The sequence below is a fragment of the Lissotriton helveticus genome, chromosome 2_1, assembly GCF_964261635.1.
Source record: "Lissotriton helveticus chromosome 2_1, aLisHel1.1, whole genome shotgun sequence".
Lineage (NCBI taxonomy): Eukaryota > Metazoa > Chordata > Amphibia > Caudata > Salamandridae > Lissotriton > Lissotriton helveticus.
The window spans coordinates 731,974,689-731,987,584 of NC_136059.1; the positions used below are offsets into that span (position 1 = coordinate 731,974,689).

General features: G+C 46.2%; 1 protein-coding gene across 2 annotated transcripts in view; it reads right to left on the reverse strand.

Annotated features, from left to right (window-relative positions):
- Nucleotides 1–8,843: 8,843 nt before the first annotated feature.
- Nucleotides 8,844–12,896, reverse strand: part of SLCO4C1 (solute carrier organic anion transporter family member 4C1) — a 662,960-nt gene continuing 658,907 nt past the window's right edge. For both annotated transcript variants that reach the window (XM_078675442.1, XM_078675443.1), the window contains one exon: nucleotides 8,844–9,027. In XM_078675442.1, coding sequence (XP_078531568.1) covers nucleotides 8,903–9,027 — 125 coding nt within the window. In that variant the 3' untranslated portion in view covers nucleotides 8,844–8,902. The remainder of the gene's footprint in view (nucleotides 9,028–12,896) is intronic.

Here is a 12,896-nt window from a genome sequence, read left to right on the forward strand (position 1 = left end):
TGCATGGAATATACCAGCATCCAAATGTACCCCTGCCCTGGGTCTATCTCGACTGAATGACTGCACTACAATCTGTGCCCCATGGCCTATTAAGGAAAAGATGGCGTTCTCAGGATGCAGAGCCAGGCTGCTGGACTGTGTGGACTTACAGAAATAAACCCCTATCCGCCTGCTCTGAATCAACTGTGCTAGCATCCAGTGCCTGAGAACATTCTTATTTGGCCCAGTGGCTCGCAGGTCCCTCAGCCCCATTTCATTTTCAGCCATACTGGGCATGCTTCCCCCTGCTGGTCGGCGGCCTGGCCGGCCATTTTAGGCCTAGCAGTTGAGAGGAAAGCAATACATTCAGGTAGCTCTAGCCCACCTGCTTGCAGTATGTGTAAAAGGCTTGCAGGTAAATAGACAAAAGACAAGTGTATCTATCTCTATAGAGACAGATAGCGCTCGACGTGGGCCAATATATTCTGCACGTGAGCTGCTAATCGAACAGAGAACCCATTACCATTTGCTGGCTTGTCTGAGTCCAAATTAGGAGTGTTTATTTGCTGAGTTTACAGTATCAAATGCTCAATAATACATGGCTCACGAGAGCGAGATTTGTTTATCCAAGAAGTTTTGCCTCTCTCTAGCTGTGGCTTGATTTCAAGGTAATATGTCATATCAGGCGAGCTTCCCGCCCTTGAGTTTTAGTTGAACCTGCAAGTATCCTGTCCCCTTGGAGAAGCTTAGTGTGAAGCCCGGGACACCCTAGCAGTTTTAATCAACTTTTTTGTTTTGGAAACTGAATGCATATTAATGCCCCTGGGAGGAGCGCGCTACTCTCCTCATTGTGTACTCAGGGAAGCATTGAGGGCACCCTGCAGGCAGGAGAATGCTGAGGGCCGCATCCATTATTAGCTTTCCACTAAATTTGTCTATTGTCCGTCTGGCCAGCCACCTGACCTAACATGTGCATGTAACGACGTGAACATAAAGCACACTCATTACACTTTTAGAAGCCGGCCCACGGCTTGCTCGCTTGCTGACCAGGGTGCTTTCAAGCAAGAGAAGACGAGTGAGTGACTCACTGTTCGAATAACTTACCCTTCATCCAGCAAATAATGCTGGGCATACTTTTATTAAACTTTTGTGCGACAGACTGCAAACATTTGCAATGGAAACAATGATTTGCTGTACACAAAGCTCTCATCTTGCGTCCACCATGTTCTCTGGCTGGCAACACCCCCTCCTTTATTCACTTTTATTATGTTCACCAGACTTATCTAACGCCAGCTCATTACCAAGTCATTTACCCTGAAGTGTCCCTCTTCTGCTCCTGCCGTAGCTCGAATGATACTATGTTTGGTCATATGATTTTTTTGTGCCCAATTTTGAAGGGGTTGTGGAATGCGGTCATTGATTGTTTTGCAGACTGGACTGGTAAGTGTGACTTGAAGATGCTAAAAAGCATGCTTGCTGCGTCTCGTGTCTATGTCCAAAGCTAGCAGACCCCATAACAAATGTATGGATCAAGCCTTGGCCCTAGCCCTTACTAAGTGACACATTGCCATGAATTGGAGGTCATAGACCTGCTCAACTCTGCCAGGGCAGAGATGGATGGGCCTGACTGACTCTGGCAAGGGCGTAACACAGGCCCACGCAGCCCCCGTGGTGCGAGGGGGGCCTCTAGCTCCAAGGGGCCCACTCAACACTGCACTGTGGCCGGAGAGCTCCTGATTGAGCCCGGAGGGGGCCCCTCTAAGTACCGTGCTGGGAGGCCCCCTCACTTTTCGTTACGCCAGTGGACTCTGGACTGGGTGCTGATTCTCATGACTATTGGCCCTAAGTTTGATGACAAACCTGTTGTAAAACCCTGCTTGCACAAATCCAGTAAAGAAGATGATGGAGATCAGGTACAGTGAAGAGCCGTTTATTCAGAACAAGCGAGTCTGATGTACAATAACAGAATAATCCCAACGTCTACTTCTACCCATTAACTACTCTATCTTCCCATTCAAATCAACACACAAGACGCACATCCCACGCTGTACCATTTAAATAATACGATGCCGCGTCGAAAGTAGTTAGAGCTGACACGAGTGCGAGAGCGTTCGTGTCCGCTTCAAACATAAACACATGAGCACATAACAAAACCATCGTAGAGGGAGAGCTCCACAGAACTTCTCGATGGTAACTGCTGTCTGTGTGCATTGTATGGCGCATTTGCCTGCCACATATGTCTCTGTCTTAGTACACTTAAAATTCTCATTTACTAATCCATATTGATTAAACTGAAGAGCTTGGCATCTTCGCCTGACAGTTGGAGGAAGGTAGTGGGTGGCCTACAGCCAGCGAAAGTAGTCAAAGCAAAAATCTAGGGGTCCATCACAAAAGATGGTTGTTTCCCACTAGTATGGTGTAATAAACTCTGCATTAAAATCTGGCATGTCTCCGAACAGTGGCATTTTTCACTGCGGTGATCCCTGAGCATTTTCATCAGAAGAACCACCTCTGCCATAGTCACAGTGCTGTGGGCACGGTGGAACCTGTAAAAATATTATTATTGTCAGCTCCCCGTTGACAAACTGTGTGATCATGAGTAATCATATTTTCAACAGGTCGGTAAACTGCTCCTGACAGTAAGTAGCATCCTGGAGCCAGTCTGCTGCAAGCAATAATGCCCGCCGCCCCCACCTCATCGCTACCCTGTGCTTGGCAAGCAGAAGGAAGGTTGCTGCCAGTTTGCACCTCTCAGGCGCCACCTTCTGAACATATCGTGGCTCAGTGGTTAGAGGCGGCAGACCCGGAAACTGAGATCAACCGTGGACCAGGATTCGATTCCCCACCTCGGCGGGTCTTGGGCTCAAAATTCCACGGACTCGACAATTCTCGCTCTGGTGCCTACTCAACTCACGGGGTCACACTCTGCGACTCTGGGCAATAGCTTGCTTAATCTCCACTACGGCCCCTCGCGGCGGGATGCCTGGCTTTCACCTTGTGGACACCCTGCCGGGGTTTCTCACAGGGGAATACCAGGACGGGTTCCCTAAGCAAGCGCCGGGACGCTTACGGGCAGCTGTGCGCTTTACAAGTCCAGCACATATCCCAATAGTGCAACACGGAGAGGAATGTTCACGGGAACAACCCAGAATATCAGCATCAACCATGGTAAAAATGTCAACCCAATAATTGGAGATACCTGGGCAGGCCCAAGCAATCGGGCAGTGGTTACATCGCATGCTGTGCTCATGTTCATTTTAATCAGTCTCACCATGTATGATACAGTCAGTGTATGACTTTTAAAAAGGAATAAGACAGAGGTGATAGGGGATAATGCATGTGACTGGGCGCAACAGTACTGCCACTGTGCATCTGTCAGTGTGCGTGATGGGGGTCGTAATATCAGCATCTCAAGCGCTATTGCTCATAGGAATGCGTATAGGTGCTGGAGTTTGCATGGCCACATATAATTTCAATGAATCGGCTCGGCACTATAATGTGCAATGTGATGTGGGAGTGGGACGGTGCAACTGCAGGCCTGGCCTCGATTCACAGTGCTTGGGCAGCCATGAAAGCAGTAAGCATTATCTAAACATCCTGCTAAAACAAACCTGATTGCATCACACTAGGAAAAGCCAACATCAATAATTACGTACATGAAAAATCACACTGTGGCCATCTCCTTAGAGACTTGCTCTGAAATTAATTGTGTCAGTGGTAGTCTATACCTGCTGTGCAGTGCAAGTCGTCCGCTGACTGTCGTCCGCTGAGATCTCTCACACCGTCGTCCAATTAGGGTCGACTCGGGGAACGAACCGGAGTCGGACAGGAGGTGTTCTCTGAATCCGGTGGTGGGGCGCGTTATCTTCCTTTATGACGACGCACTCTCTCGTGACCAGACTCCACCAGACCACCACTCGTGACCGGGGATGACGTCACGCCGCCGCGTAACGTAAGCAGCACTGGTGCAAGTTACGCACTGCGCACAGGCAGCGCGCGCCGCGGGGGCTGTCCCAGGGCCGTCACGTCATTGTAGTGCTAAGATTGACGGCCCTGGGACCCAAACTGCTGGCTGCCTCTCTGACTCTGGGAAACAGGAGCGGTAAACATCAACAACGGCCCTGGCCGGCCGCTGCCATTGCTAAGCCAGGGTCGGAGCCGGGAGGCCGCCAAATCCTGCCAGGGGCCGCCTCGTCGTGGCGGCCCCTGGGGTTTGGCGGCCCTGTGCAGGTGCACAGTTTGCACATGCCTAGGGCCGGCCCTGCATGTGCCTCTTTTATGTGTGAAAGGGGCGTTCCATGGGTGAATCTGTGGGTGTTCCCACGCAACACCCATGGAATCTGAAGCAATCCCAGATTTATGAGAAATCGAAAACCTGGGAATGTGTCAGAATCTAACACCACCCCAAAGGTAGCATTAGGGAGGCGCAACGAGGTGAAATGTTTTTCATTTCGCCTCGTTTTTTCCTTTTTCTATGTGTGCTGCATCCTGAAGCCCATATAGATAGAGGAAATCGCCTGAATTGATTGATTTTGTGCAGGAAGCTATCCCTTCCTGCACAAAATTAATCAACTCAGGTACCCTTGTACCATGGTGGAGGTCCAGTGCCCAGGATCCATGATAATCCCCCACCTGATCCACCACTATTGAATTGTAACTATAGGTAGTCCTGAAGAAGGTGGACATACACTACAGATACCAATGACACTTGCGATGACTGGTTGTGCAAGATCCCATCCTACAACACAACGGCTGAAACTGAAGTTACTTTCCCGTTAGTATATGTGATTAATGGTTGGGATAAGTATGAATTTTATGAGTGAGTGAAAGAATGTTTTTGTGTGAAAGGAGAGAGTGGGAGTGTGTGCTTGGGGGTACAGTTTGTAACGTTTTTTTTTTTTTTTTAAACTTCAAATGCTTTTTCTTGACTAACTGTTATTTTTAAGGTTTGCTGTAAATAACTAGCCGAGATAGTAGTGAATCTTGCAGAAGAATGGTGCATTGTGTATAAATCAAAATTGTCTGTGTTCATATTATGCACAGAATATATATAACAAAAACGTCTAAAAAAGGATGACTTAAATAAAGCAATAAGTATGTCCGAATTTTTTATAAGGTTAATTTTGTGCTCAGCCTTTTGAGCTCTTTGTACCTACTTGTGAAGTAATACAGGTCTAGTGGGATCCAGCCCACATTATATTTGGTTTGATTTTCCCCTTTCTCCGAGACCTAAAACATCTACAGGGGGGTACCTTTTTACCTTAGTGATACAGGCTGATGGTGACTCCATGGCTCAGATTTATAAAAGTGCCATACCACTTAGCAGACAAAAAAGCTGTGCTGCGTTGTGTGACAGCGCAAGAGCAGGAAAGCGCCAAATTAACAGAGATATGTCTCTCTCCACCCCTTTCCCTAGCGCCAGTGCAGGATTTTGCTGCTGAGCGCCACGTACACACCTTTGTGCTATAATGCAGCGGTATGCTCATGAATAGAGCATAGATTTTCTATTCAAAGGGTTTCCTTAGAGCACAAAATACCATGGGGCTTATCTATGAGAGGGCCGTGTCATGTTTGTACAACTCAATGTGGTGAATGCATGACACAACCTCTAAGTCAGATTTTTGAAGCCATGCAAAGCAACTTTGCGTGGCTCTGAAGGGCTTTAAAAATCTGGAGCAACACAGAGCACATCGTTACTCTGCCCTGGGAAGGCATTTCGTGGGCATTGCGTGGGTGTTCCCAAGCAACTCCCATTGATTTTGACGCATGCCCAGATTTACAAGAACTTGTAAACCTGGCGATGCTCCAAAATCTTACACCATCTCAGGGAAGGCCTCATGAGGAGAAATAGCTCTATTTTGCCTTGCTTCTTCCTCTTTATATGTGTGCTGTATTTTATGGCACACATAGAAAGAGGAATATGCCTCCCAGGATTGTTTTTTAGCAGGAAGGTGCCCCTTCCTGCACAAAATCAATCCTCCGTGCAAAGTCACCCTTGCACCATGGTGCAAGGGTGCCTGGGTTGGAGCTAGACTACAAAAAGACCACCAGAGAAAGGACAGGAATGCACCCTATTGACATAAATCTGGCACATTCCTGCCCTCTAACTGGCATGGAGTGCAGCACAGTGCAGCAAGGTGACTTACTGCACTGCACTGTGTCACAAGCTCATAAATGAGCTCCTGTGCCTACACCAGTTTTAAAATGTTTCCTACTTTGTATGTGTTCTACACAGTGCAGCACACATGCAAAGTCGGAAAAAAAGGGAAATAAAAGATTTCTCCTTTTAACGCCTGCGTTCAAGTGACATTAATTTTGAATGCAAAACCCAGCCAATCGTGGCAGGATATGCCCAGACGTGGGTCCCTTGCTCACTTTGCCACTGAATTCAAGCTAGGCTGGCTGATAAGGGGTTTTACCCCGAAACCTGTCCCAGGATGCTTGTTTCAGGTCTAGGGAAGACCTGGCGTGGCAGTTTGGTCTGGACTGTTCCCATGAGGCACAGGGTCAAGACTGATTTGCATATGGCTGGGCCTGAACTGAGGTGGCGAAGTGAGCTGAAGAATGATGATGAATTCAACCCAGATCTGTGACTGGGGGTGAGTGTCTGAAAAGTTTCAGCGCTCCGTCCATCATCACCTTGTGTTTGCTTTCTTTGCCCTAAGTTGGCAGGGTATGCCCAGACGTAGGTCTATTGCTCACTTTGCCACTGGATTCAAGCTAGCCTGGCTAATGAGGGTTGTTATCCCGAAACCAGTCCCAGGATTCTTGTTTCTGGTCCATGGAAGTCTTGGCTTGTCAGTTTGGTCTGGACTGTTCCCATGAAGCACAGGGTCAAGACTGATGTGTATATGGCTGGGTCTGAACTGGGTTGGCGAAGTGAGCTAACACACAAGGATGGATTCCACCCAGATCTATGACTGGGGGTGAATGTCCGAAAAGTTTCAGCGTTCCGTCCATCATCTCATCAACAATGCTTGGCACCCAAACCAAGCGGGTTTCAGGGCCCAACATTCCACAGAATCAGCTCTCCTTTTCACCTCAGAAACATTACGGGCTGCTATGGACCAGGGCAAGAAGGCCGTCCTGGTCCTATTAGACTTATCTGCGGCTTTCGATACGGTCTAACATGAAATACTCATAGACCGCTTAGCCGCAGTAGGTATAGCAGGAAACGTGCTAGTCTGGATAAAGGACTTTTTAGAAAACAGGAGGCAAGTTGTCACGCTGGGGCAGTTTAGCTCAGAGGAGAAAAAGCTTACCTCAGCGGTCCCTCAGGGATCCTGCCTGAGTCCAACTCTTTTTAACTTATATATGACCCTATGAATGAACTGATATCATCCTTTAGGATAAACACCATTTCCTATGCGGATGATACGCAGCTCATCTTGGTGCTGGATAGGGATTCAACAGAGGCGGAAGAAAACCTAAAAAACTGTCTCTCAGCCATATTTAGATGGATGAGTGATAATCACCGGAGATGCAACTCAGGGAAAACCGAGATCCTGCCTTTTGGCCTCGACAATTCTTTCAGCCCCAAGCAGTGGTGGCCTAAAGATGCCACCGTGCCCCCTAACACAATCAATGTAGGAGTCAAGTTCGATGCTGCCCTATCTTTTAAGCAACAGGCTCTAGCCGTAGCGGGATCGTGCTTTAGCATCATCAAAGGCCTGAGGACATTTTTTGATTTTCTACCATTTATAGCCAGGCACACGGTAGCAGTGGCCCTTATAACATCTCGATTAGACTACTGCAACAGTTTATATGCAGGTACAACCAAATTGGTCACCCATAAACTGCTGATGGTCCAGAATGCAGCGGCTAGATTGGTGCTGAGATGGCCTAGAAAATCATCAGCCACTGCGGCAATGGACGCCCTTCACTGGCTACCGATCCAAAAACGAGTACTGCTTTAAGTCCTACTAATTACCTTCAGAGCCTTCCATCTAAAAGGGCCCACATATCTCCTAAAGAGTTTTAAGCGGTATCTTCCAACTCGAACTCTGAGATCCTCTAACGCAAATCTGTTGACCATTCCTTCCTTTAGACTAACCACCAAGGGAGGGAAAGCTCTGGCAATCCTAGGGTCAAAGGCCTGGAACAAACTTCCGCTGCACCTCCGTCAAATCAGCTCGGAACCAGTGTTTAGGAAGGTACTAAAAACTTGGATCTACAGCCTGCCTTATATGCAGTGCAAAAGCCTAATCTGATCTGCGCGGTGCACCACGATGAGCAGTTGAAACCAGTCTTTCCAGCTGTCTGGTTTTCTCCTAGCGCCAAGATGCTCCCGGGAGTGGTAGTTGCGCTTTATAAAAAATCCCTTACATTACATTATATCTCCTTGTGTTTGCTTTGTTTCCCTTAAGTTCGCTGGGTATGTGCAGACGTGGGCCCCTTGCTCACTTTGCCACTGGATTCAAGCTAGCCTGTCGTCCCGAAATGGTTCCCAGGGTGGTTTCTGGTCCTGGGAAGACCAGGCTTGGCAGTTCGGTCTGGACAGTTCCCATGAGGCGCATGGTTAAGACTGATTTACATATAGCTGGGTCTGAACTGGGGTGGCAAAGTAAACTAAAGAACGATGATGGGTTCAACCCAGATCTGTGACTGACAGTTGGTAGGGACATGCCAGGATGTAATATTTGCCATCCATGGCTTCATGGACGTCTATACAAATGTAATTCGACTGAGCTCTGTTTAGCTCGATACTTCCCCAGAGCATCATATCATAAACCTAGTTAGCAATAGCTTCCTAGCTGGTGAGTGGACAGTGTTCCCATTTCATGATTAATTCTTTAGATGAAAATGAGTTTATGCAGAAGTAAGAAGGCAGTCAACATCTGACAATCATACAAAGACAAATGATATTTGTTGTACTTTAATATTTATTTTCATACTGTTAAGTCTTCAACACTTTTATGAGGCTTCAGGTAGAAACAGTAGCAATAAATGTGTTGTCCTCTCCGGGTGGTGGAGTCTTCTCTGGTGGGGGTTTATAAAGGCAAAATGCCAAAACAAGGAACAAAATAGTGATACATTTGCAAACGGCACCTGAAAGTAAAAAAAAAACATTTTACAGAGTGTTGCATCCAAGGACATATTCGAATGTTTAACACTCTGCATTCTCATTTGACAGAAGGAAGTAATTACATTTATTGTTAACCATTATCAGCTAAATCTTCTAAATAATTTAAAGCACTTGCCTCCTGAGGATCAACCAGAAAATGTTGGAATCCTGGGCATCATCCCTATTCAGAGAAGGTACAGTCCCAGGACATTTGCCTTTTCTTTTTTTTCTATGAACATAGGGGCATATTACCTAGAAGTGCGTTAATAAACGCACGTCGCACATCTTCATATCGCCGGCTATCGCCTCACGTAGGCGAAATAAAATCCGGCGATAGTCGGCAATATGGCACATTAGCGCATGAAAACAAACATTGTTTTCATGCGCTAATGTGTGCATTGATAATATGGGGGGGTGGATTCAGCTTTATGATCCACACCCCCATGTTATCAATGCCCTAACACCTGGTCAGAGCAGGCGTTGGGAGACCTGCGATAAACGAGTTTATCGCAGGTCTGCCTCTCCCAACGCCTGCCTTGGTAATAGGGTGTTCCCACCTCCAACCACATTTTACATGTGGTTGGACGTGGGAACGCCCACTTTGCATGTCATTAGCGATGTTTGTCGCCGACATGCAGTGGGCTTGAGCCAGGCATTAAAATGCCCTTGTGGATAGGGCTCTAGAAGTATCGCCGCTTTCTCGGCACAATTCACCGAAAAAGCGGCGATACTTCCCCTTGCTAATATGCCCCATAGTTGTTTCTCTGTCAAATACCAGCATACTGTAAAGTTCCTAAAAACGACTGTGTGACGCAAGCTTCTTAGTCAGATTTATGAAGCCATGCAAAGTCACATTGGGTGGCTTTGAACGGCTTCATAAATCTGAAGTAAGGCAACGTAGCTCAAAGCACTGCGTTGCCTTACTCTGCTCAAGGAAGGCGCTCCATGGGCGTCGCAGTGGGTGTTGCCACACAAATCTCATGGTTTTTGATGCATTCCTAGATTTAACAAACCTGGCACACCTGGGAATGAGCCAAAAAGATACTCCTCCCCATGTGAGGCATAACAGTGAGAAATGTTTTTATTACTCCTCGGTTTTTCCTTTTTCTATATGTCCGGCATACTGCAGCACACATAAAAAGAGGAAAAACGCCTCAAAGTATTGTTATTGTGCAGGAGGGTGCACCTTTCCGCACAAAAACAACCCTGACAGAATGCTTAACATTCTCCCCCTGTATAGAGATCTGGGCCTAACTCCATTGTGTTTTTTGCTCATTATGCCATTCCAGTTTCGGCCCAGCCATATGCAATTCAGTCTTGACCCTGCTCCCCATGGGAACAGTCCAGCCCGAACTGCCAGGCCAGGGCTTCCGGGACAGGAAACAAGCATCCTGGGACCAGTTTCGGGTGTCAGCCCTAATCAACCAGGCTAGCTTGAATACAATTTCATACTAAGCACAGGACCCACGTCTGGGCATACCCTACCTACTTGGGGTGACTCAAGCAACACTAAAAGTTCATGAACAGGTCCTAGGATGTTTGTTTTCTGGTCCAGGGACGAAGTGGCCTGGAAGTTTGGGCTGTCCTGTTCCCATGGGGAGCAGGGTCAAAACTGATGTGCATATGGCTGGTTCAAAACTGGGGTGGCAGGATGAACAAAAAAATGATTGTTTTAACCCAGATCTGTGACTGCCTGTGAATGTTAGAAAATGCTCAGCATTCTGTTCATTATCTTTTTGGGTTGCTATAATATTTCTTAGACACAGTGTATTCCTGCTCCTTTTTTTGTGATGCAGAGCAATGCAGCATGGTGCCTTGCTGTGCTGCCCTGTGCCACTATTTTCATAAATATGCCCCAAGGGGTAGGCATAACCGACGTAATTCTCTCTAGCATAATTATTTGTAATTATCACAAAATTACTCATAATTATGCATAATTGTCTCAGAGGCATAACCCAGCTTGTAGCTCTATTTTCTTAATGCAAAATGCACCCTTACATCCAAAATAGGTCCCAAGATGCATTTTGAGTTAAGAAAATAGCACTAACGGCCAGATTCATCAATGTCCCGTTTTGCGAGTCCTTTATAGCGATTATTAAGGAATCGCTATTAAAGACTCGCAAAACGGGATTCATGTAGAAATCGCAAATAAAATTGCGATTTCTACAGCTTCCTTATTTGCGATTAGAAAATTGCTAATCGCAAATAAGGATGCGATTTCAAGGGTGCCAGGGGTGTCCAAAGGACACCCTGTAGCACCCCTGAAATGTAAATGTAGCCTGATGTTGCGCACACACATGTCCAAAGGACATGTGTGTGTTTAACAAACAACTTAGAAAAATGCACTTAAGTGCATTTTTCTAAGTTTTCGCTATTTACCACGAAGTCAGACTTCGCGGTAAATAGCGGCCAGAAATTGCGAATTCGCAATTTTTAAAAGGTTCATGAATTGCATTTAAGGAATCTCTAATTGAGATTCCTTAAATGTGATTCTTCGCAATTTTGCGCTTTCTGTAACAGCGATTTTTGCATTTGGGATGATGAATCCCAAATGCAAAAATAGCGCTCACAAAGGGCCGGATTCTCAGATTCTGGCCCTTTGCGAGCCGATTTTACAATGATGAATCTGGCTGTAAATGCTGTAGAACACGAAGAGCAATAACCAACAGCCACTTGCTCTCTCTTAGTTCATCGCTCCTTTGACTTTGCGGTAGGATCTGTGCCCTAAATTACAATTACTTATTCAATAATTGCATAATTTCTGTAATTTCACATGGTATGTTATGTATTTTTATAAAGCGCTCGATTTCCCGGGCGCGTCTAGGTGTTGCTAAAGCGTGAACGTTTAACAGAAAGGGTCAGAGTTATTAGCAGAACAACCACATTTTTTATGCTTTTCTGAAGGGAAGAAGACTTGTAGTTTCTTTCAGATGCAAAGAAAGGTTGGTCCATATATGGCAGTGCAGGTTCTGAAGCTTCTGCCGCCCTATGCAGACCGTCTGAACTTCCAAACGACTATGCTCTTGGCTGTAGAAGAGCGCAGCGCCCTGGAAGGAGTGTACCAGATAAACTTGCCTTTTGGATAGTCAGGGCCAGAAATGTGCAAAACTTTAAAAGCAATGCAGAGGGTTTTATACTCGATAAGCTTCCTTATAGCCAGCCTGTGCAGTTTAACTAAGGACTGTGAGGCTGACTGGTGCCTAGGAAGCTCCAAAACAGGCGAGCTGCTGCATGCCATAAAATCTGAAGTTTGTTGAGTCTTTGCTGCATGTTCAAGCAAAGAGCTTTGCAGTAATCCAATTTGTGTAAGACAAGAGCAGTGGCCACAGATTTTTGAATATCAGAGGGATGAAAGGGAGACCATTTGATGTCAAAAAGAATCCCCAGCTTCCTGGCTTTCCTAACCGGAGTTGGCAAAGCGCCCAGTTCTTGTGGCCACCAACAGGGGACCCATAAAGAGACATCATTGCCGAAAAGGAGGACCTCTGTTTTTCCTGAGTTTAATTTGAGGCAGCTATTTCTCATCCAGTAACCTACTTGCAAGAAATCTTCAGAAGGAACAATCATGGCCAATTCAGTGCTGTGCTCCCGCCTAAATTCAAATTGTGTGGGATCAATTAGGTGGTAGAATTTATAAAAGAAACCAGTTCCAAATAAATGGCCTTTTCTACTATTTTAGCCAGAAATGAAAGGCATGAGATAGGTCGATAGCTACTTGAATCCTGAGGGAAATGATTGGACTTTTTTAATAATGGAAGAATGGATGCTCTTTTCCATTCTTTGGGAAAGTAGCCAGAGCTAAACATTACGTTAAAGATGTTGACAAGATAAGAACATGTTATCTCACGGGCTA